The sequence below is a fragment of the Phocoena phocoena genome, chromosome 5, assembly GCF_963924675.1.
Source record: "Phocoena phocoena chromosome 5, mPhoPho1.1, whole genome shotgun sequence".
In the NCBI taxonomy this organism is placed as follows: domain Eukaryota; kingdom Metazoa; phylum Chordata; class Mammalia; order Artiodactyla; family Phocoenidae; genus Phocoena; species Phocoena phocoena.
In genome coordinates, this window is record NC_089223.1 from 109680863 (window position 1) to 109707754 (window position 26892).

Below are 26892 nucleotides of genomic sequence, written 5' to 3' on the forward strand. Positions count from 1 at the left end.
CATTGTTCTCTGCTGAAACAGAAAGCCCTTCTCGCTATTAAGAGTCTAGTGAAGGGGGAATGTTAGTGTTTAACAGGCACAGAGTTTTCCGTTGGGGAAGATAGAAGTGCTGGAGATGGATGGTGGTGATGGTTGCACAACATTGCAAACGTCCTTAATGCTGCAGCCTTGTACACTTAGAAATGGCAAAGCTTATGTATGTTTTGCCACAATAAAAAACTACTTCAGTGAAAACTGCAGGCATGCAGGTTTTGGGGGGGGAATAGAGTTTCAGTGTTGAACACTGAAGAACTGTGCTTTTTTCTCACAAGACCTTTTCTTTCTGGTACACATAGGGAGTCCAGAATCTTAGAGAATTGAAAAGAAGAACTGGGGACCTAAAAATAAGAAAAGTTCTAAGTAATCCAAATGCATAAAGCTTTCTTGATTAAATAGTAGTGACAAAGTTTTCTAAGAGTGAAAAACAGGGAAGGAATTTAACTTCTCAAACGAACAAAAAACCATCCAAGCACACATGTTCACTAAATTAGGTGAACTGATTTTTGGATCTGTTTTGATTCAGCAGTTTACTTTGGGAAGACTGCTATCAAGTAAGATCCAGGATATTTGAAAGAGAATAAGTCATATTTTAGAAATGAAAAAGAGTACTCAGACCATGAAAATATCAGACCTGAAATTACATGAAGAATTGGTGTCACACTAGCCTCATTATTTTTGAGCTGTGTCAAGCTTGGGATTTAATTTTTTTTCAGCTCTTCAGCCCATTGTCAACACTTCAATCCCACGTGTGAAGTGTGAAGGAATGGATTGTTTGATATCCAACCTATAAACTATTGTGGTGAATGAGGCTTCTCCAGGGAAAGCAATGATCAAGCCAGTGGCACAGGGGACTAGAGTACAGCTCCTTTGGGCTCAAGAGGGAACAGAATTGTGTCCAATTACAAGGTCTACATGGGGGCAGGAGGGAGTGGCATGTTCGGGCCTAGATTAGTTAAGACAGGTGATTCACTAACATCCTCAGGACCAACAACACTCCAACAAGACAGGATTACAGCACAAGTACCTCTGAGTGATGCACTAACAGTGCTCATCCAGGAATCCTAACTTGTCCACCACCTTAAGACGTTGGTGTCCATCTGGCGTGGAAGCTGGGAGGACAGACAGCACAGGGCTACTTACGTCTTTGAAGGAAAATGACCACTATGAATGGGTTGGGTGGCTCTTCAATACGTTATTCCTTCAAAAAGCAGAAGGGACTATTTTATTTTCAAGTCCCTCAAACACAACTGAGTAAAACTCAGAACACAGACAAGCAGTCCTGGCAGGGAAAGGCACTTCTAGAAGCAAAGACTGAAGTAGCTCCTTTGCAATTTGAGGCTTAAAGGCCAGAAGCATAGAGGCACCTTTTCTGATTTAAAAAAAAAAGTACTTGTTGAGGGTAGGGAGGTGGAAATTTTAAAGGTGCTCAGGGGTGGTATGTAAGGGGAGTCAAGTTTCATGCATTTACTGTATTCACGTATCTGTAGTCAATTCTTCATCAAAAACACAGGGGGGATTCATAAGGATACTTATTATACAGAATAAAGTATAGGGGTCAAGGGGATATGATATCTCTCAGTTTGAATAATTCTCTAACTTTAATAATGTATGAATTTATTTTAAAGGAAACGTCACAAAAACCCAAGAGAAAAAATACATGCTCACGTTCTCAGACCAACACCAGTTTCAGAAAAAGTGATCTGACTCAGAGACTCTATGACTCTAAATGAAGAAAGAATCACTATGAGAAATGTAGCTGGCGAGACAATCTTTTCTTTTATTCATACATGAAGACACAAAATTAAAATATCCTCATAGAATTTTGAAATTCCTAAAAAACACATCTGTAGACTTTTAGGCATTGTCTGTAGCTCCAAGTCTGAAAAACACTTCTCTGGCCTAAGACGTTGCAGCTAGTGGTCCTAATTCAAATACTAAAAATAGTTGCCTGGGGGCCTGGTTCATTAAATTCATATTATAAATTTCTTTTTTTGATAAAGTAGCAATTCCATTTCAATGTTTTAAATGCCTGGCCCATGGTAGGTGCTTAATATAAATTTATTAAAGGACCCACACACCTATGGTCAACTAATCTTTGAAAATGAGGCAAGAATATACAATGGGAAGGGGTGTGGGGAAGTTGGACAGCCACATGTAAATCAATGAAGTTAGAACACACCCTCTCACCATACACAAAAATAAACTCAAAATGGCTTAAAGACGTAAATATAAGACATGACACCATAAAACTTAGGCAAAACATTCTCTGTCATAAATCTTACCAATATTTTCTTAGGTCAGTCTCCCAAGGCAATAGAAATAAAAGCAAAAATAAACAAATGGGACCTAATCAAACTTACAAGCTTTTGCACAGCAAAGGAAACCATAAACAGAACGAAAAGACAACCTACAGACTGGGAGAAAATATTTGCAAACGATGTGACCATCAAGGGCTTAATCTCCAAAATATACCAAGAGCTCATACAACTCAACAACAAAAAAACAACCCAATTGAAAAATGGGCAGAAGATGTAAATAGACATTTCTCCAAAGAAGACATACAGATGACCAACAGGCACATGAAAAGATGCTCAACACCGCTAATTATTAGAGAAATGCAAATTGAAACTGCAATGAGGTACCACCTCATACCAGTCAGAATGGCCATAATTAAAAAGTCTATAAATAACAAATGCTGGAGAGTATGTGGACAAAAGGGAACCCTCCTACACTGTTGGTGGGAATGTAAATTGGTACAGCCATTATGGAGAACAGTATGGAAGTTCCTTAAAAAACTAAAAATAGAGCTACCATATGATCCAGCAATCCCACTCTTGGGCATATATTCAGACAAAACTATAATTCAAAAAGATACATGCATGCCTATGTTCATAGCAGCACTATTCACAATAGCCAAGACGTGGTAACAACCTAAATGTCCATCAACAGATGAACAGATAAAGAAGATGTGGTACGTATATACAATGGAATACTACTCAGCCATAAAAAAGAACAAAATATTGCCGTTTCCAGCAACATGGATGCGACTAGAGATTATCATACTAAGTGAAGAAAGTCAGAAAGAGAAAGAAATACCATATGATATCACTTATATGTAGAATCTAAAATATAACACAACTGAACTTATCTACGAAACAGAAACAGACTCACAGACATAGAGAACAGACTTGTGGTTGCCAAGAGGAAGGGGTGGGCGGGGGAAGGATGGAGTGCGAGTTTGGGGTTAGCAGATGCAAACTATTATATATAGAATGGATAAAAAATGAGGTCCTATTGTATAGCACAGGGAACTATATTTAAAATCCTGTGATAAACCATAATGGAAAAGAATATATAAAAAAAGAATGTTTAGGTATGTATAACTAAATCACTTTGCTGTATAGCAGAAATTAACACAACATTTTAAATCAACTACTTATTTTTCAATGAAAAATAAATTTAAAAAATTTATTAAAGGAATAAATGAATGAATCCATACTAATGCATTTCACATTTTACAAGACTGTTTTCATAGGCTCTGTGTGTGAGCGCTGAAGTTTTTTCCCCCCGCTGCTCTTCCTTTGTCTTTGACCTGGGAAGACAGTGGTCAAACCAACAGTTCAAACCAACTGTCAGCACTCTGTAGGCATCAGGTTACAGCCTGCGGCGGAGAGTGGCTATAGGTGGCAGATGCACACATGGGAGACACGTCATATCCATCGTGAACAGACACAGATGCAAACTAGGGGCACCTTTCAGAAAGACTTGATAGCTAATACTGCAGGTGACTTATAGTGAAATTACAACCTCTAACCCCCTTTTTAGGAGCAACAGGAGACGGAACACAATCTATAAATAAAAATTTTGAACGAAATAAGCCAATTCTTAATTCCAGATAAAACATTAAGAAACCCAGAGGATGGACAGGCGTCCCCTAAGGATATGTACCAGTTTGTGAGATGCTGGCCAGCGCTGCTCATGGATGAACTCAGAGCTTATTATCACAGGTGGTCCCTTTCTCTGGCAATAGAGAGATTTTCCTGGGGAACCGTGTCTGTGTCAAACACTTGCTACTTAATTTTTCACTGTTTCTGCTAACTTGTGCCACACTTATATTGACTATTAAAGAGTTAAAGGAAAAACCTTAGGAATCTACATATATAGATATTGGATTAATTTCTAGCCCCAGTATTTTGGATTAATTTCTAGAAGATGAACTACATTTCCCTAAGGCCTACTTCTTTGATGATTAAAATTAAACAACACCAGAAACTAACCCTTAATATTTCGTTAATGAGAACATGAGGATACCCAAACAAGAAGTTGAATTTCCTAGTCTGCGTCCAAACTCCAGAGCTGAAATTACACTTCGATGTGGGACTGGGAAATAGCTGTGTGGCTAACTTTTCCCAATATTCTAATACTAGCTCAGCTGTTAATGGCCTCAGAGAAGGGGCTGGGTAGATGTTACAAGCCTCTGCAAGTGTTTTCAGGAAGGCTTGGATACGTGCATGTTCTATGTAAACTATTCTGCTCTTCATATTCAATGTACAATTATTTAAAAGGAGGGAAGGAGGGGAGAGAAAAAAAAACAGTGGAAGTTAGTCAAGAACGCAAATTCATTCATTGTAACTTTCCTGCAGCCAGTAAAACAGGACCTTAAATTATTTCTTTGTTCGTTTTTCTATAAATATTGCGGGTGTGTAGCTACAAAGGGGTGGGGGTTTGGGGGAGGAAATGTAAGGAGAGAAGACACTCACCTAGTTCGGGTGCTTTACTTAGCACAAATGCATAAGCCCAGAATTTGCTGACAGGTCCATTGTAAAAACCCTGGTCACAAACTGAATGCTTCAGGCCTTTGGTCATCAAAATGTACACCATATAAGCACCAGTTCGAAGAGCACCGAATATACTTCATAATGAAAAGAGAAAAGAAACAACATTCAGGAAAATAATTTCACATCTGACATTAACCATTCTTAGAAGACTGCCATTGGCAGGAAATAGGTAGAGAGGCATCACAGTCATTTGCATTTACCCAGAAGCATTTAAAAATGTTTTGTAAACAAGAGTAGGAAAACTCCTCAGTGCTTTCTTCTGAAGGCCATGCCACTTATTCTGCACCAGTGTTCCAAAAAGAGGTCATGGAAAAGGGGAATGGATGCAGGGCAGGATCTCAAGAACTCTGATAACCTTTGTGTTTCAGCTTGAGAACTATCCCTTGGGATGAGATGGGGTTGGCTGAAAACTCCTGGAATTATCTCAGTTCTGTCCTTTGTCCAATCATTCTCCAAATCGCCTGGCTCTGTTCCCTGAATCTCTCTCTCTAATCCATCTTTCTCACAGAACCAGAGGAAGAAGGCTTAGCTCTGCTCTCAGAACCCCCCCTCCACCCACCGAAGTCCACCCAGGTTCACTCCCCTGAGCTCCCATAACCATTCACTGACACTGCTCCAACACTGTCCTTCAATGCCCTGTATTGTATTTGCCTCTACATAGGCATAGGTGCTCAAAGATTGTTGAAAAAGTGAGATTGTTGAAAAGAAAACTGACATATGGACTTGTTATCAAGGAACGGCTAAGGAAGCAGGAGAGCTCTGGAGTGTGCTGAGCTCAATGATGTAACATGAAGTATGAAAGGACTTGGCAACTGGAACAGGCAACGTCCGTCACGTAGTGAACCCTGTACGCGTGTGTCCCAGAGTTCACAAGCCGCACGTATGACTGAAAGGAGAGCTGGCTGACCATGGGGGGAGTGTGTTTACCCATCCTATTTCTGGCAGCATTCCCTTTTTAGGTTCTAAAAGTCAGTTAGCATAGAAAACAAATTTATGGTTACCAAAGGGGAAAAGGGGGTGGGGGAGGGATAGATAAATGAGGAGTTTGGGATTAGCAGATAGATACACACTGCTGTATATAAAATAAACACCAAGCTCCTACTGTATAGCACAGGGAACTATATTCAGTATCTTATAATAAACCATATTGGAAAAGACTATGAAAAGGAATAATATCTGTGTGTGTATAACGGAATCACTTTGCTGTACCCCAGAAACTAACATAACATTGTAACTCAACTATGCTCCAATTAAAAAAGGAAAATTAAATTAAAAACAGTCAAGAGATAAACTAGCGAACAGCTAATGAAATGAGCAGCAGCCTCACCCAACAGGGAAACAGGAGTTTTATTTCCTTTCAGAGGCAATATCATTCATTTAAAATGCCTTAAGTGCCACTCCCGACTAAGTCATTCCACTAGGCTACCCCGTCCACAGATGTGCATCCACCAGCGCAAACTAAAGGTCAACTCTGCACAGAACCAAGGTAATGAAGTTGAATTCCTGGCAACTGCCTGTTAAGTGGGGATTCGGTGAGTAGCTTCTCTAATGACATACGGCCTACGTTAAACAGAGTTACTCTTTCCAATGTATAAAACAATCCTGCCTAGGATTATTGGCATGATTTTACATTTGTAGATCCTGTTTAATCCTTCAGTGTCTCCCCGCTGCACGTAGAATGTAACCCCCAGCTCCTTCGTGGGACCTGCAAGGCTCTGAATGGCCTCTCCTTCCCCCCTTTGCACCTTCCTTCCTGCCGTTCTCTTCCCACTCACTGTGAGCCAGTCATTCCAGCACTTTCTGATCCTTTCAGTTTTCTGCCTTTTCCTCTTCTTAGGGAGCTTTTTTCCCCCATGTTCACTTGAAGGCTGTTCCTTCTCACTTTCGTATCTCAGAGAAATGTCCCCTCCTGCTGGAATGACCTAAGCCTTTATGGTCAATAAACTGCCCCAATTTGGGAACGGGGAGGTGGATTTCATTGGTAACGTCAGGTAATGGAGATTTTACCATCTTAGCTGAATTGATTTTTCATGGTTTGTCTTTACCTCACCAGATGATGGCTAAATTTTCGTATGAAAAGTTGCCACCATCACCAAATTAAGATTATTAGCTAACTGGGGACTGACTTGCTGCTGGAAGGTATTATGGAAGTAGGGCTATGGCATGTCCACTGAGCATACAGAGCAGACACTGTTGGCTGCCTATTCAAGGGCCAAGTCCCTTTCTCCTTCTCCGTGTTAAAAGAACCCTGATTTGGTCCAGGTTCTCCCAACTCATGATTCCCCTAAGGAAGGTGACCTTATCTGCAACTTAGGAGTAGATCCTAATCACCTAAGCAAGTTCTAGTAATCCCAATTCCCTTACCAGTGGTTTGTTAAGATGGGCACTGACCCAATTCTAGCCAATGGGATGTGAGGAGAGGGCTGCTGGGGGCCTTTTAGGGAAAGGTTTCCTTACTCATTCCCATGTGTTGCTTGGAAGTGCAGCAGCCATCTCGCAACCGAGGGAGCTACCTTGAGGACAAAGCTAAGTCAGAGAGGATGGCAAAGTATTCCTTCAAGATGTGACCGAGCTGCTGAGTTAACCCATCTTTCAGTGACCCCATCACAAGAGTTCTTGTTTTGGGGATAAAACTTCCTCACTGTATAAGCTATTTGGAGTTTTGCTTTTTATTATTTACATCCCAAAGCATCCCAGCAGACACAACACACCAGAGACTTTTGAACACTAGTTGACATTTGGTAGCTATCAAATCTTGGCCAACCCAATACATCTAGTCATAGACACTGCTGGTGAACTACTTACTGTATCAGTTATCTGCCTTTCATAGACCAGTGGGAGATATGTCAGTGACTTTTGTACAAGCCAAAAGCAAAGAAACACACAAATGACACACTTTCAATATGTATCAGTCTCTGCTCCCTAGCCCCAGACCTATGACTCTTCTGAACCATCAGTACATTGTAGGGATCATGTCTCTCCCCACTGAGTCAAGCCCACCACACCCAGGAAGCTGAGCCCGTCCTCTGCTATATTTTGCTGCTAGACTGTGTGCTTCACACGTGATCAGCATAGATCCAAGGAAAGTAACTTTGGAATAATTACCACCTTTTTATCTTCCTGAGTCTCAAAACTCATTGTAGTTTAACTATACCTAATTTCTTAAGTTTCGGCACAGCTATTAATCCTTTCACTTGTTAAATATTTATTGGCAATGTTCTAGATGCTGGCGTGACAAGAATCGATACACTGACCCTGGCTGCTGCGGTTGCTGCTGGAAGACTTCCGAGGAGGTGGTATTGGACTTAGGCATAAATACGTCTCCAAACTTTGAGGGTTAGGGCACGAGGAGGTCATTTCAGAGCACTGCAGAATTGAAAGTTTAGGTATCATGGTGACCCACAACATTGCTGGCAACAAGAGCATAGCACATATTATTGTCCCATATCTGGACATAAGCCTCACTCCCTAAGCTCTGAACAATAAGGCTGACTCAATAAGGCTGACTCAAAACAGAGGACAGTGCATTTTTCAGGGAAACCCTCAGTGCCAGCCATTGGGCCTATGTGTCTGAGGGCAAAGGCGCTTTGTTGTGATGTGACAGTGCTACTGCTGGGGAGCCGTCGGAGAGCTGCTTGGCCAGTGGGATGATTGTTATTTGTGGGAAGCCAGTAGCTCTGCCTCTGGCACATCTCAGCCACTGTACGCTTTGGAACCATACAGCTTTTTGTTATAACTGGGCACAGGGTCCTTAGACTGTGATACTTAAAGGGAGCAAACATTTTTTCCTTCCTAAGTTACATCATCTTGATGGGATGCAAGAGACAAATATGCAGCTTATGTTCCGCTCTGCCCCGTCCTTACCCATACTTCTGGCGGATGTTACTAATCGATCCGGACATACTCTCTGGCCATGCCTGGACATTGCATCAACATTCCCAACCACTATAAGCCACTACCAATAGATTAGGGCTGCAAATGTCAATCACAGTGCTCTCATTTGCTAGTTTAATGACTGGAAAAATTACTTAGCCTAAGTCTTTATTCATCTGAAATAATAATCATACCTAACTTATAAATTAGTTCTATGAATTTTGTAGAATCATATATGTAAGGTATTTAGTTAGCATAGAGCCTCTAATATATAGGTGCTGAATAAAACAGTTTTTAGTGTACAATTATGATTTTATTACTATTTATTGTTATTATTGCTGCTTTACTTGGTCTGTTCTTCAATGTTGAAAATCACTTTTAACTCTCATCTCACTTTATCGGGTAAGAGCAGTTAAGTCTAATTATCCCTAATCGAAAGTCAAGGAAACTGATATACTGAGAAGTTGATTTGCACTAATGATTATTCCTGTTATTAAGTGGTGTATTGTTAAGTGTTTATTAAGTGTTTTATTTCATGAGCCAACTTTTCACAAAATAAGTGATAGCAAGTTCACAGTAGAATGTGAAATGAGCATTTCCTACAGAACATGTTGAGGGAGAGATTGTTGATATAGAAAAGCATCTGGTTCATATGAAATTTATCTTTCAATCAGACGATAAAGGTTATTCTAAATATCTAGGGCCTCAAAGAGGCCAAGAGTCTGGGCCATTGTGTTTAATGAGGGCAGATGACTCCTTCTGCATCACACCCCTTTTCTAGCTGTTAAGGTCACAAGAGCATCTTCTTTTTTTTTTTTCTTAAAGAAATACATCATTTTTCCTACCCAAATCTACTTTTGATTATAACAGTTAATGGAAGAGCTCGGTGGACGGTGCCGTGGATGTCTCTGCCCCCTTCAGCTATGTTAGACATAGTGCAGCAAGGAGATCTGGAGGAGATCACAGCCTGATTAACTGAGGTGCTTCTTCTCTATCAGATGTTCTGGATTTCTGGTCCAGAAGAACCCTGTTTCGTCATCATTAATCATTTGCCACGGATGTACTCAAGGAAGTGCCAAGAATGCCCATCGGACCGTTACTGTGATACTCTGGGGGTGGGGATGGGAACCTTCTATTCCGTACCGTACGCATTTCTGCACTGTTTGACTATTTTAAACAAGCAGATATTAGACTGACAAGTTAAAAAAGATATTTTTTAAATAGGTGGTTACAATTTATACATTGAATAAATAATCACAATGGTACTAGCTTGCAACTTTTTAGTATGAGGTTGAGATACAACACTAATCCCTGATCAACCCGTGGATGACACACTAGCACTGGGACTGGCGAAGAAAGACTGACTTATTTATTGAATAAAAACCTATGTCATCAACATCCGCCGAGTGTCAGATATTATAGTGCTCACTGGGTCAGCGAGAGTCTCTACAGCTCATTGTAGGAGACAGTAAACATGTAAGTAAACAAATATATGTGTATTGTATAAACAAATTTCATATTCTGACAGAACAATTCCTGGTGTAAGTACTGGGGTCCTTTCTAAAAAAGCTTGAGAGATATGGCTAAGCTTCTTTCAAAACCATACTCTGACCATGAGGTCTGACTATGTATTTACTTGAGAAAAAGTTGCATAACTCTGTATTCTAGCCTTCCAGTTTTAGTGCCATCTGGAAGTCAAAGTGGAATACCTCAGTAATGACTATAAGAATTCCAGAATTCTGCCCTGTGAAGAAAAAGCCTTGGGTATAAATCATCAATAATACTTTCAATTATTTCTGCATGAACGCTAATAGTTGATAAAACCACTTTAGCATTGCTCCCTTCTTGGCCCTCAACTTAAACGTAAGGTATTTTGGACTCAAAACAAGGTTTCTCAAGGACTTTTTATTATGAAGTGCCAACGACACTGACCCCCTTCCCCCTCCCCACTCCCTGCTAACTCAATAACCAAAGGTGCAATTACTTCCAGGATTGAGCAACAAAAACGTTTCATTACACTTGTATCCTATAATCAGAAAAAGAAAAAAGAAAACACTTGTGAAATTTTGCCAGTTGTCAAAACATGGGAATGGCTGATCTAACATTAGCAACTCTTTATAAACATGGGAGAGGCCACTGATTTTCCTGATAACAAACTTTAACTGCCATTAGACTCTTTTAGACTCTGACAACTGTCCTAGACTCTGACAGTTTCCAGAATAGGAAGAATGCTCAATGATCCCAGAATAGGTTAAAGCAACTTAACAACAACCAAAAAATTACCATGCTTGTGACAGGGAATGATGGCATCTCCGTATCAGTATCATGTCTCTAATGACAACCCTTTCCACACTTGATGACAGGTATCCCTAATAGAGAATGTCTATTTTAGTTTGGTCTAGTCTGGTCTTTGCTAAAAACATATTTTTCAATAATAATATAACAAGCCATCAAAGTGTGAAGTTATTTTTGTCCAATAAATCAGCAGTTAAATGGGGATATACATGGTAATTTTTAAAAATTTACTTTCTGTACTCTTTCTCCAGTAACAATTCAGAGTGTACATTTTCACTTTTTACAGAGTGATCATTTCTAGGTGTGACTCATCTATCTTGATTGGCATATTTAATTGCATACCTCCATTAGAAAGTTTGAAGTTCCTTGTGGATCAAGAAACATGAGGCTAAAATTGCATTATACACACACACACACACACACACCAAAATTAAAAATACATACATCTTTTGAAATCTTGCCATTTGGGACAACATGGATGGACCTTGAGGGTATTAAGTTAAATGAAATAAGCCAGACTGAGAAAGACAAATACCATATGGTTTCACTCATATGTAGAATATAAGAAACTAATAAACTAACAACAAAGATAAATGAATAAACCAAACCAAACAAAAATATATAGATGTAGAAGAGAGAGTAGTGGTTACCAGAGGGGGTGGGTGAATTGGGTAAAGGGCATCAACTCTAGGGTGATAGATATTAAAATTTTGGTGGTGAGCACACTGTAGGGTATATGGAAATAAAAATATAATATTGTACACATGAAACATATAGTGTTATGAACCAATGTTACCTCAATTTTAAAAAATTAATAAAAAAAGCAAAAAAGATGGTTAGGACATAATGTAAATGTCCTAATTGACATGAGAATTATTAAATACATTACAATGAACACAATACAGCAATAAAATATACCAGGTACAGTTGCCTTGGGTGCTGACATAGAAGAGCTCCAGGGTAAATGATGATTAAGTGAAAAATATAAGGAGAACATTCTATAGTATGATCCAATTTGTGTACATTTTTAAAAGATTACGCATACACAAACTGTTATAAAAATATTTATGAAGAAAACCATTCAAGCTGTTAACAATCATTCCTATTTGAATTTTGTTTTACAATATCCATGCATTGCTTTTTTTCAGGAGCTATTAGAAACCCAATTTTAAATTCTCATTTCTAATATTTATAATCTGATATCAAATAACCCTTGGGTTTTTTGTTAATAGAAAAATGATACCTTAAAAGCAGTATGGAGGTTCCTTAAAAAATTAAAAACGTAGAACCTACCCTATGGTCTAGCAATTCCACTCGTGGGTATATATCCAGAAAAAAACAAAGACTCTAATTTGAAAAGACACATGAACACCAGTGTTCATAGTGATGCTATTTACAACAGCCAAGACATGGAGGCAACCTAAGTGTCCATCAACAGATGACTGGCTTAAGAAGATGTGGTACACACACACACACACACACACACACTTGTGTATTACTTAGCCATAAAAAAGAATGCAATATTGCCATTTGCAGCAATATGAATGGACCTAGAGAATATTATGCTTAGTGAAACAAGTCAGAGAAAGACAAACGGTATATAATATCATTTCTATGTGGAATCTAAAAAATAATACAAACGACTCTGTATACAAAACAGAGACATCTCCACAGACATAGAAAACAAACTTATGGTTGCCAAAGGGAAGTGGGAGGTGGGGAGTGATAAATTAGGAGTATAGGTTTAACAGATACAAACTACTATACACTAAAATAGACAAGCAACAGGGTTTACTGTATAGCTTAGGGAATTATATCCAATATCTTGTAATAACCTGTAATGGAATATAATCTGCAAACAAACAAAAACAACCCAAAACTGAATCACTATGCTGTACACCTGAAACTAACACAATGTTGTATATCAACTATATCTCAGCAAAAAAAAAAAAAAAAAGATACCTTAAAGGTCTGAATGTTACTTAGACAATAACTCCTTTGCTTCTCAGAGATCAGATATATTAGATGGAGCTTTTAGTCTACAGGGGAATCAGACAGCCAACAACAACCATGAAAAGGAACAGAAATAAATAATCGAAACTGAGATACACGGCAAATCCTGAGTAGAAAAGCTGAACCTAGTTTAGAACAGGAATGGGAGGATAGAGAAAGTCTCTGGAGAAATATCATTTAAACCCTGAAATATGGAGTAGCTTCCACTGCATTTCTTGTAATGGTATCTACTGTTACACAGAATCACATGGGATGATATTCATGAACTCCCAGACTAAGTAAATGCTACATGTTGCATGTGGAGTCTATCAGAGCTAAAGACTTCATGAAAGAAGCTATCTTAGTCGATACTTTGGTTCCCTGACAGAGAGAGGGCGGGCATGTACTCTATGACTGTTCTCCATACCCATCACGAATCCCCTTCATAAGTCAGAAAACTTCAGTCTGAAACAGATGTTCTTATTAAAAGTTTGGTAGGATGGTTTTGTATTGATGCACTTTCTGATGTATCTGTCTATTACCTTAACTTGTAAACCTAAGCGTTGGGGAAAAAAAAAAAAGAAGAAGAAGGCTCAAGGATCTGAATTGTTGCTTAGAGAATACTGCAGGGTACAGTCCTTGCATCGGGAGTGTGCAACTTGGATATAACACACTTATTCCAGGTATCTGACAAGGCAAAGAAATATTGGGTCAAGTTTGAAAAACTAACTTGATATAGACCAGCCTGGCAGAGTGGAGAGTAAGGAAGAGTGGCAAGATTAAAAATAATAACAAGAATAAAGACAACTGGGGCCATAATGGATCTCAATTAGAATTCCCCCAAAGAAATATGATACCTGGCTCTAGAACTGTAACAGTTTAGTTTCAATTTAGAATTTTGATTGATTGCACACCATTTCATAAAATAGGCAGGATTTTCTTTTATGTTACTTGAGCCACTGTTATTATGTTTTAATCTGAGATACAGGAATTTCACTTCCTTGGCAAGACTAGTAGCCTCCACGCCATCAGGGCTAGAGTGGAAGGTGGCCACTGCTACTCTGCCCCGACTCTCAGACCGCATGATGCCAGCTTCATTTCTGGCCGACAAGTACTTAACTAGTTGGTGGCATGGTATTTCACATTTAAAGAACTTCATTGAGCTCCTACATTATGAAATTTGATTTTCACAACAACTTCATGGGGCACCACTCTCCTGGTTACATAGACAAAGAGAGAAATAGGCATGGGGAAGGCAGGGGACTGGCCCTAGGTTACACAGTTACTAAGTAAAAGGATCTTCTGACTACAGCTCCAGTGCTTTGCCCTTTACCCAGCACTGACCCCTGAACTCCCCAGCAGGCTTTCATTTAGGATAGTGGTTCTCAACCTGAGTGGACATGACAATCACCAAGATGCAAGCTAAAACAATTCTAATGCCTAGAACCCATCTCATACCAATTCACTCAGCATCTTAGATGTGGAAGCACCTATGAGTCCTGGCTCTGGGTTAGGGACACCCTGGAGACTTCATCCTCCAGGCTGCCTTCCATTCCCCACTCCATGAACCTCTGGATGAAGCTGCCCAGGTAACTGATGAAGAAATTTGCTTATCTCTGTATCACTGCTGTCCTAGATGAGAACCCTTCTCTCTGAATCCAACCATTGATGGAATGCCATCTAATTCATTCTTGGGAAGGTGGAGACTTGCCCGTGACTATGGCTTGTTTTCACCTACGTATGGAAAGCACAGTGTGCTGGTTTCTGGACTTTTACAAATGGGAACAAAGAGACAAAGTCTTACCATTAGTGACCCCTATTAAGTATGGCAGAAAATTAAAGTAAGAGACTTGTATGGACTAAAAAGAACCTGAAAATAAATGTGGGCATAATAGAGATTAATGTTGAAGCCAAAAACTCACCAGAACCACAAAAGTGGTTAAACATCTTGTTTCTATAGAAAACTTTGTTCCTTTGAGAAAAACTCTTAATCTCTTTTGGAATATTCCCAAATTACTAGGACAGTGATAACGCCGGTGCCAAGACTAACAGCATCGACCCATTAACTCCATTGCACAACCTTAACTAGGTTTCACAACTGCAAGAGGAAACCAATTTTTTTTTTCTGAGGGACGATTAATGAAAATTTCATTGGGAGAATACTTGGGTTGATGATATATGACATTATCTGTATAAACAGTCTCTTCCCCAACCCAACCCAACGCAAAAACTGAAACAAAAAAGAAGGAAAGAAGGGAGGGAAGGAGGAGAAAAAGTCACCGTGACCCTCAGTTTTCCACATCCTTAAAACTGGGGACTAGGAATGTCCTTTGGGATTTGAGCCCTAAACTTCTGTCAGATCATATTATAACTATAAAAGAAAGGGAGGAAACATAAGTCGTAAGTTTCTCACTCTTCATGTGCCCAATTCCTTTCTTTGGGCTGTTAATCTAAAAATCCATTAGATAAAGTTTTAATCTTTTAAAGCAGCTCATTGACTTATTTTTTCTGAAATTTTCATCATCATTCACCATAGTTGAATGACTATAATCAAAGACATACCAAAGAAAGTAAATTTAAACAATATTCATTTCATAAATATTTATTAAGTATAAATGCCTACCAGGTGATAGGCCCTGTGCCATACCTTACTCCTATCGAAAAGCGTTTAAGAGATCGCTCAAACAGCACCACTGAAAAGAGATAGTAGTAGGAAAGGAAAAGATATTCCTTTCTAAAACATATCTTGTGTTAATATATTTTTTTAAGATAGGGATATACAGATCTCCAGGGAAATTTCTGGGAGATTTGCCAAAGGATCACATGGCCTGAAACATATGGTGAGCTCTTTGGCAACTTTATAATGCGATAACGGGAGACCCAGCCTCCCCATCTCTGGGTCTTTTGCATCAGAAATACAGTAGTTCTCACACAGATCAATTCACCACCACCGTCATGAAACTACAGGGATGGACAGATAGACAGATAGATGTTGATTGGAGCCCTTCAATGAGAGCTACTGACTTGCTAGAGAGAGCCTAAGTCTTAGCAGCTAACTGGTGATCTCAGAACATTGAGCCTGTAGGTTAAAAAGTGAAAATTGTGAAAATTCATTGTAGTGCTATTCCTGGGAATCGCTGGGAATTTATCTTCCAGGTGAAACTCAACCTCTTCAACTGTAAGGTGTTTATAGATAGAGACCAGATGGGTCACTCTTCAAAACTGACACACCGGCAGTGGTTGGCAGTGACTAATACTGCAGAGCTCACCGACTCCTCCGAAAGAGACCCCAGCCACAAACCCTAAACAGCACTTACAATCTCTGAACTCATGGCCAATTCTGAATCCCTTTCTTAAAAATGTCAACATGCTGGCATGGCTACTCTGACCTTTTTGAATAGCCAAACAGTCTGCTGTGGGATCCTCTCACTTCCATTTCACGAACTTCCCATGGCTCCATGGAAGTCCGAGAGTTTTCCCTCTCCTGCGCCTCAAAGCCCAAAGTATAGCCTCGCACAGTCCTGTACAATGAGGCCACAGGAACTTGTGGTCCCAATTTCATCACGAAATAATTTTGAAAACAGAAATCGTAGCATAGAAAAGCACATTGTGATACATCTGGGTATACCAGGTCTAACGGAAGAAGAAAAGTCCACTCTGCTCCTCGACTCTTCTATAGACCCTTGGCTTGCTTACTGTCTGTTTCCATTTTTCCTAAGAATCCAGATTTTTGAGTAGAGACAAATCTGTTATCTACTAGCAGCAAAAAATGGAGCTGACCAAAATGACTACTTTAAATTATTATGCCTATGAAAAGTTGTATATGAAAAATTTCATCTGTCTTCGCCCAATTAAACAAGACACGCACATCCCTAAATAAGACTATTCATGTAGGAAGGTAATGCTAATCACCAGTAAAATATAATATCCATTGAGATAATTTATATGAAAATATTTCTGATGACTAAGGCATCCTCTAGTTTAAGGTGTTTTCAGAGAGGCACCCTGGTGTTAGGCAAAGAAAATCTGGCAACCAGATTCCTCCAAGTACTGAGTGCTTTAGGGCACATCCCATAATTCTTCTCACTTCCTTTGTAAAATGAAAATGGCATTGTCTAATATTCTGCCTACATCACAAGATGTCATGAGGATCACATAAGCTGATGGATGTTAAAATTACTCACTAGCCAACAGTAAAACATTATCATTGATAACACCACAGTCTTTCATCAACAAATCTTTTCCTGACTACATCATTTTTTCTTCCAATTTTATTGAGATATAATTGGCCTACAGCACTGCAGGGTACAACATAATGGTTTGACGTATCTACATCATGAGATGATGTCCACAATCAAGTTTAGTGAACAGCTATCATCTCATATAGACACAAGATTAAAGAAATACAAAAAAACTTTTCCCTTGTGATGAGCACTCTTAGGGTTTCCTCTCTTAATCACTTTCATATATAACATGTAGCAATGTTCATTATATTGATTGCATGGTACATTACATCCCTAGCACTTATTTATCTTATAACTGGAATTTTGTACATTTTGACCACCTCCATCTAACTTCCCCTCCCACGCCCCACCTCTGGTGACCAAAAATCGAATCACTTTTTCTATGAGTTTGTTTTTTAAGTATAATTGACCTACAACGTTGTGTTAGTTCCTGATGCACGACATAGTGATTCAATATTTCTATACATTTCAAAATGATCAACCCAACAAGTCTAGTTACCATCTGTCACCATACAAAGATACTACATAATTATTGCCCGTATTCCCTACACTCATGTTTCATCCCTGTGACTCATTTATTTTGCACTTTGGAAGTTTGTACCTCTTAATCTCCCTCAGCTACTTCTCTTCTCCCTCCACACATCATTTTCATCTATAATCTCTCTAATTTCTGTTGAAGCAAACACACATAGTAACTGTGTTCTGTGAATCTGTAAGAGCTAGGAACATGTTTACACTCTGCTACTGCTCTGTTTATTTTAGTGCATTTCTTTCTTCCTCAAACACAAAAAATTTCAAGTTCAATCTGTTAGAGCTGAATGACAATATTCTGGTTAACTTTTAAGAAAAGACATCTATGTATATGTTTGTCTCTTAGTTAAGAAATCATATCTGACTACTAACACATTAACAATTGAAAACAACAACGTTAACCACAAAAATAGAGAGCATTAAAGCTTTGATGCCTTGTGTTAATACTGGAAAAAATCTCAGGCCCATTCAAGCACTTGGTTGGGACCGCAAGTGCATGGAGATATCTCCAGCTCGTATGTTTCATACCACATGGAAGCACACTTTGCACCTGGACTGGTTTGGCATTCCATCAGTCCTATTCCTCTTTGTTCCCACAGAGGAATCTTTTTTTTCGACCCTCAAGGCAGGAAAAGTTTTAACAACCATTAAGTGTGCTTTCACAAAGTGTTTGGTACCTAAGGCTGGAAGTGGTTTGGGCCTGTGAGTTACCCTGGGCCCTATGAATAATAGGAACTCAATGGGTATTTGTGTGCTATGGTAGTTATGATTATGAGTAGGATTGGGTAATAAAAACAAAGGTTTCCAGGGACTTCCCTGGTGGTCCAGTGGTAAAGAATCCGCCTTCCAATGCAGGGGACGTGGGTTTGATCCCTGGTCAGGGAACTAAGATCCCACATGCTGAGGGACAACTCAGCCCACGCCTGCCACAACTACTGAGCCTGCACGCCTCAACTAGAGAGCCCACGCGCCGCCAACTACAGAGCCCACACACCCTGGAGCCCATGCACCACAACTAGAGAAACCCACGCACCCCAACGAAAGATCCCGCATGCCGCAACAAAGATCCCACGTGCCACTGCTAAGATCCGATGTAGCCAAGAATAAAATAAATAAATATATTTTAAAACAAAACAAAAACAAAAAAACCTAAAGGTTTCCAAAAGTCAGGGGACTTTGCTTTCTCTTGTCTCGCAGATCACCGCACTATTGAACTTTCCGAATGGCCTCCTCATGCACAGTTGAACTCTCCAGACCTCTGTAAGTTTCCTCAGGGGAGAAGGTCTTCTCACTTCCTTATCAAACGTGAGCCTGAGGAACAAGGGGAATTCCCTCCACCTCTGCCCCTGACTTCCCAGCCATTCCAGCAAAGAAGATGGAACCCTGAGGTTTTAGGGCTTTTCGCTCCTCTGGAGGAGAAGCCAGTTTCCATCTGATGTTTGAGAAGGGAAAAGAAAAAATATAGCCTAGAACACAAATGGGAGGCATTTGTTTTGTGTGTGGCATTTCCGACCTCCCTTTCTGGCCTTCTCCCTTGTCCTGACTCCTTTCCTTTCCCATAACCCACAGCCCATCAAAACTTTTGAGTTTCAAAGTACAGATTCTTCTGCTTCTCCACCTCTACTGGAAATTCCCATAATTTCTCAATCAGATGTTAAATACAAATGAGATTGGAGGAGGGAATGACTGACACTCCCTTACTCTTCCTGGGGTGTTAGGTGACTTTTCAACTAATACAAGTACAGATAGAGTCCAGGTCCCTAAAGAATTCCACACAGGGAAGGGATAGGAGTTTTTAATCATTCATGCATTCAACCAATTATTTCTTGAGTGTTTTTATATGTTTCAGGTGCTATTTTGAGTGAAGGAGAGTCCTGAAATTTTAGGGCCTGGAGAAGTTTAGAAAGGTTTAGGAAGTTTAGAAAGACATTAGGTAGCGGGCATACAACAGTAAACTCAATAGATAGGTCTCGAATTTCTTGGAGCTTACATTTTAAAGTGGGGAGAAACATAGTATATCAGGAAAATATGTTATTCTGGGAGAAATGCCACCTAACATGTTACCTAACCAAAATGTTACCTAAATCAAAAGCGTGCCAAATCCATCTCCCAGTCCAAACTCCTGTACCTTGGGCAATCACTTCAAGAACACAAATTAGATGGATTTTCCAGTTAATGATTTAAAATATCGGAACCAAAAACAAATGAAAAAGTCCAAACGTAGGTGACATATGCGTCTTTGATAAAAATACTAAAATGACTTCCAGAAACAAATCAAAGTTTCCAACAATGAAGAGGTGATAGAATGAAACCCAACTCGATCAAAATTATTACAGGCGTAGAGGTGTTGCATGGAGGTATTACAGTAGAGAAAAGGTAATCTCTAACAAGCAGAGTATAAAACTGAGCTCCAGTATCACACGGTCACAGTCAGTGTCAACACCAAACCAATATCAGGCAAGTTGAAGAAATTGTCTGATAATGACTCAGCGCTTGAAGCTATGAACTGAATCCCTTTATCAGTAGAGATGAAGAATTAGTGATGAGTGGCTGAAGGAAAGAGAGAGAAACATTAGTACCAATATCTTGGGGCAAGAATGCTCCAAAGCATGAGAGGATGAGGGTGAAACCAGAACTATTCTCTAAAATGTACTGTATATAACTATATATGATAGGCTGTATCAAGTTTTCATTATAGAATCATAATGAACTTGACCGTTATCCACAAACCCCTTAGCAACTCCACAGACATTTCAAATTAAGGAACGCCTTGGTATTGTTCCATGTAAATATCATAACTTGTAAACCTTACTTGAATACTGAGACGAGAATCTGGCACACAACGTGAGCGAAATCAGAGCACAGATATCCCTTTAGAAAATTTTAATTTTATCCGATTGTTTGGACCTGAGGTTGTTCATTTAAAAAAATTCTTTTTTTCTTTTTTGCAGTACGCGGGCCTCTCACTGCTGTGGCCTCTCCCGTTGCGGAGCACAGGCTCCAGACGCGCAGGCTCAGCGGCCATGGCTCACGGGCCCAGCCGCTCCGCGGCATGTGGGATCTTCCCGGACCGGGTCACGAACCCGTGTTCCCTGCATCGGCAGGCGGACTCTCAACCACTGCGCCACCAGGGAGGCCCTAAAAAAATCCTTTCATTCTAGCTACAGCTACCTTTTTATTCCTCACAGTGTGAATGTTCCTATGATCGCTGACAAACATACAACAGCAGTAGGAAAAAAAAAAAGACGTTCTCGGAGATTTAATCCACCCAGGCAGCTGATTTATTTCAAAAGAAGAAATGACTAAGTTACCTATCAGAATTGCTAAAGCTAAGAGAAATGGACAATATCAATGGTTGGTGAGAATGGGGAGCAACTGGAATTTTCACGTGCTGTTGGTGAGAACTTAAACTGGTACAAACTCTTTGGAAAACTGTTTGGCAGAATTTCCTAAAGCCAAACCCTCTGACCGAGCAATTCCTCTTTTAGGTAAAAACCCAACAGAAATGCCAACATAGTGCACACTAAAGGACAGGTATACAAATCTTCACAGCAGCATTATTCATAATATCTCCATGGTAAAACAACCCAAATGTCTACCTATGATAGAGTAAAATAAAATGAATAAATGAAGTACTATACAGTACTGCCACATGTAAAACATGGATGCTTCTTACAAGTATAATGAAAGAAAGATTCCAGGGTGTATATATTGTGTGATTCTGTTCATATGAAGTTCAAACACAGTCAAATTAATCTGATAATAGAAGTCAGAGTAGTAGTTACTTCTGGGGAGATAATACTTGGGAAGGGGCACAGAGAGATGCTTCCAAGGTGCTGGTAATGTTTTATATCTTGATCTGGATGGGTTTTACGCAAGTGAGTTCACTTTGTTAGAAAAAAATCATTGAGTTCTACATTTACTATGTGTGCATTTTTCTGTATATATGATATACCAAAAATAAAAAGGCTTACAAAAAAAAAATCCAAAAACCTTATTCTATGCCTACTACATACTAAATTCTTTTTAGGTACAAGTTCTTTTTAGGTTCAAGGGATTAAAAAAAGAGAAAAAGACAAGGAACCTAGTGTCAGAGCCTATATTCTAGTGTCTGTGGCGGGGCAGATAACAATACATAAAAAACAGCTTAAAGATTTCAGATAGTGGCAAGTACCATAATGCTAAATAAAACTGGGTGAGGTGATAATGATTAAGGATGGGGGACAGCAAGATCATCTGCTGAGGTTAGAGGAGGCCTCTCAGAGGAGGTGACATGTGAGCTAATGAAAAGGAGCCAGTCTGGCCAAGACCTGGAGAGGAACACGGCAGGTAGAGGGACGGACAACGGCAACGCAGGAGTGAGCTGCATGCGCTCGTGTGGCGAGGCCGGCGGCGACAGGGGCTACAGGGAAGTGTGGTTCAACAGGTGGGCAGGGACTAGCACTTGTACGGCCTTTGAGGATTTTTACGTGGTTACAGTGATAGTAATATTAAGAATTAATAATCAAAACCATAAAATTTATTTTATTCTAACTGCACTGCATAGGCATTGGTGGATTTTAAGCAGGGGAGTGACACGATATGCTTTATGTTTTTAATGATAACTCAGACTTCTGTGTGAAGAATGGACTGTAATACAATCAGAAAGGCTACAATAATCAATATAACATTAATAGTTAATATAGTTAAGACTAATGTATAATTATTAACCATATTAAAAGATAATGATTTAGCACTATATAAGAAATCCACCAGGGAGAACATTTAAGCAGATATTATATCTCTCATTTCCAAATGAAAGATGATGCTGGCTGCTATGTGGTCACAGCAGACATAAGCAGAAAGAAGTATAGACAAATCTGTATACCTGACAGGACATCCTGAAACACCATGCGTGGTGCCAGATACCAAGGAAGACGACTAAGATTTTTGGCCTGATGAACAAGGGTGGAAAATGATGCCAGGTACTGAGATAGAGAGGAATCGGCTTAATTATTCATTTATTTGCATGTTAATTAATTAATGAAGTCGTTTTGGGAAGTGGGTAGAGAAGAAATCCAGAGCTCTGTTTAGATACATTAGATATGAGAGGCATATCATACGCATATCCAAGTGAAGATGAAATAGCTTTCAGATGAAGGGAAGTTTGTAGTTTAGGGAAGAGATCAGGGCTGGACACTTCATTGGAGAGTCATCTGATATTTAAGCATGCGCTGAATGAGATGAGATCACTTAGGGAGAGAACTGAAATAGAGGGAAAAAGGGAGCACCTAACTGAGCTCTAGGACGCTTCGACTTTCGGAGGTCAGAGCAGAGGTGTGTAACTGAGCACTGTGGCAGAGGTAGTGTGAGGAGACTGCTCTGAGGTCCGTTAGAGATGCCACCTGAGCAGAGAGCTGCCCTGAGCAGATGAGGGTGAGGGCAAAGGTTACTCCCTGTACTGAGCTTTGGGAATAGGAGGTAATCAGGCCATCTTGATTGCAAACTTTGATGAGCTTTATTAAAAAAAAAAAAATCAAAACACACACATAGTTTAATTACAGCATATATACTTTAGGAAATAGAGGGGAAAAGGCTAGTCATGACCCTATCAACATAACACAATGATCATAACTTGTATTACCTTCCGTTTTTGCTCATTTTCCATTCATGGTTGAGTTTACAGTACCTAAGTAGAGCAGCCTGCCTAGGTACATTCCTTAGCATCAGCCATTTCCCCAGGTTGCTACCTAGTCTTCCTGAGCCCCCTAGTTAATATCTGCATCACTATTCCACCAGATGCTTGCACTCCCTTCTTCTCACATTTCTCTCTACATTGCTTCTAATTACCTTTAAGTGTCAATAATGCTGCCCTGGGCTTCCCTGGTGGCGCGGTGGTTGAGAGTCCGCCTGCCGATGCAGGGGACACGGGTTCGTGCCCCGGTCTGGGAAGATCCCACATGCCGCGGAGCGGCTGGGCCGGTGAGCCATGGCCGCTGAGCCTGCGCGTCTGGAGCCTGTGCTTCACAACGGGAGAGGCCACAACAGTGAGAGGCCCGTGTACCGCAAAGCAAACAAACAAACAAAACAAAACAAAACAAAAATGCTGCCCTAAACATCATTATACATGAAGCCTCTCCTTGTTTTGCGTTATTTCCTTGGGATAAATTCTCAGTGGTGGAATTATTGAGTTAAAGGACCAGCTATGAACATTTTCCATAAAACTGGTTCAGACAATGTTGATTCCGAGGGAGGATGGGACAGTCAAGAGAGAAAACGCAAACCTATAATGAAACAGGAACTCGAGATTTGGCAAATCATATGTGCGTGTTGAGTGGAGGGAGGTGGGGTGGATAAGGCAGAATCATGGAGACATTTCCCTCGTAGGAAGTCATAGCAGAGGTCTGAGACACGGCTGTGGGGCTGGCTTTGCCTGCCCTGGCTCTGCCAAGATGGCTTTAGGTCGACCAGAGAGCTGATTCATCAGGAAGCTGATTGAGATTATAACGCCCTGAGTGAAAGGTTACCAGAGCACTTCTGTTATCTCAGGTGCAAGCACCCAGAGACTGGTCCATGGTGCTGGAGGAAATGTCTGTAAAAAGGTCAGAGGCACAATAAGAAATGCATAAGGGTCAAGTACGCCGTGGTTGGCAAGTCACAGTCTGATACCTCTGCAAAGCAGTTCACCATGCACTGGACTTCTCAGCTACTAAACATCTCCTGAAAGTCTTTAGCTGTTCTACTGCCAACGTGTGTGCGTGTGTGTGGGTAGGGATGTCCCTGGAGCCGGGCGGTGGGGGGAAGGCTAATGTGTCGGGGCATATAAGAGCCCTGAAAGTACACAGAAATTTCAACGACAGTAAACCATGGAGGTCGATAAAAATGCAGATTTCTAAGCTCCACCACCAGGGACTCCAATTTAATAGCTTTGGGAGGAGACCCAGAAACGGGAATTTTTAATAGACATTCCAGATGTTTTGATGCATGTGGTTACAGTTTGAGAAACTCAGTAGTTTCTCCTCCTTCCCTGGCTTATAAAATCATATTCCCCTCTTATGTAAGCCACTCATAAAGTCTTTCTGGAATCAGGACCTCTATTTCTGATTTTCCCAGTTATGTGAGCAGCATGGCATTGAGCAAGAGCATGGGCTTGAGTCAGACCAACTAAAAGTGATCCTATAAGTAAATCTATAACGTGATTCACCTATAAGCTGTACGTTCATGGGTAAATTTCTTCATCAGTCTAAGCATCGGTTCCTTCTTTTGCAAAATAGGGACACAGTTGCACTTTATATGGATTTGGATCATGACACTGTGAAATATCGATGTATATACAATATTAATCAAGATGTATGTAAAATTTGAAGGAATATGAATTCCCTACATCTAAAATATACTCAAGAATCACACAATTTCGGGACTTCCCCGGTGACGCAGTGATTAAGAATCCGCCTGCCAATGCAGGGGACACAGGTTCAATCCCTGGTCTGGAAATATCCCACATGCCACAGAGCAACTAAGCCCGTGTGCCACAGCTAGTGAAGCCCACGTGCCCTAGAGCCTGCGTGCCGCGACTACCGAGCCCATGAGCTCTAAAGCCCATGTGCTGCAACCACTGAGCCCACGTGCTGCAACTACTGAAGCCTGTGCACCTAGAACCCGTGCTCCGCAACAAGAGAAGCCACCACGATGAGAAGCCAGTGCACCGCAACGAAGAGTTGCCCCTGCTCCCCACAACTAGAAAGCCTGCACGCAGCAACAAAGACCCAGTGCAGCCAAAAAGAAAAGAATCACACAATTTCAAAGCTGGTGGCGCGACTGATTTAAACTACCTTTACAATGCTGCCCATGGGAGCACCACATACATCAGTGGGGAACAGAAATACCCACAGCTTTGGTCATTACCTTCTGAACCACTTTGTTGTTTAGCTGCCTCACCTACTTCATCTTAAGAAGACTTAAGGGTGATTTTGGTGACTACCAGGCTGTTACGTCAACAATCATTGCTGATAAATTATAACAATGTTATCCGAGTATTCATTAAGGGGGTGGGGCTAATGATAGAACAGAGAAACGTGTCAGAAACCAAGAACATTCAAATGAAGGAATAAAAGTTAGATATGAAGAAAAGTTACTATTAGGTATGTATTTATTTGCTGTGTTTAAAATTATTCCTATGGGAAAATGCTTTTGAATTATGAAAGTTCTGAAATATTTGAGCATCCTGAAGGACTCATCCCATCTGAAAAAACGTGACTTCACTAGGATAGTATTTTCTGTTGTGAGCATAAGATAGTGTAGATAAAGCACCCAGCATATATCATCTGATCTGGTCATTAGGTTTGGAAATTTAGAGCAAAACCTATCATTTCTTCTCTATTCTAAACAGAGGGGACCTGTTCACTTTAAATCAGGGTAACCTTAAAAATTTTTGGTAAATAGAGTTTTCAGAACAATAAAAATTTCCCATTCAAACTTCCTGTTCCCCTCCCCAGCAAAGGCTTTCATGAATTACCTAAATAAAAGTCCCAAGGAAGCCCAGTTGAAATCCTCAGCTCTTGAATTACTAAGGCAGCCTGGGAGTGGATAATGAGTCTGATTTCCTCTCGTCTTTATTGTCTGCGGTTTTGACTGGATGGTTCTCCACTATGCATTCTATTAGTCAAAGCAAAAGGACCGCTTCTGAGAAAACTGCTCCCTTAGAAATATTTTTTTATAAAATCCAGTCACTATTCTTGTACCTTAGCTCACATTTATTTCCTACTACAAGACCAGGGTTATCTGAACAGCCTGAAGACTTGGCAGTTCTAGAGGGTAATTATTCTCACTTTTGGACTTGATCCAATACAGGAAACAATAAAAGACTTCCGGAAGGTTTGCAAGCCCAGCTGTCTCTGACACTCCTCCTCATTCTGCAAAAATACTTGAATGAGTTTCTTAGTGCACCTGTCATTAATGTCACAGCAGAGACTTGCCCTTACCTTGTTTGTGTAGCTACTTAAACTGCATTCAGAAACAATAATTTAAAACTTACGGTGGGATAAAGGAGGACTTAATTTTTTAAAGCAGGTCCTATTTTCTGGTTGGTTTTTGGTACAAAA

At 40.1% G+C, this 26892-nt stretch overlaps 1 protein-coding gene across 2 annotated transcripts in view; it reads right to left on the reverse strand.

Annotated features, from left to right (window-relative positions):
- The window catches only part of ELOVL6 (ELOVL fatty acid elongase 6), a 135588-nt gene that overhangs the window by 14167 nt on the left and 94529 nt on the right, over nucleotides 1-26892 (reverse strand). For both annotated transcript variants that reach the window (XM_065877698.1, XM_065877697.1), the window contains one exon: nucleotides 4800-4951. In XM_065877698.1, the coding sequence (XP_065733770.1) occupies nucleotides 4800-4951 (152 nt within the window). The remainder of the gene's footprint in view (nucleotides 1-4799; nucleotides 4952-26892) is intronic.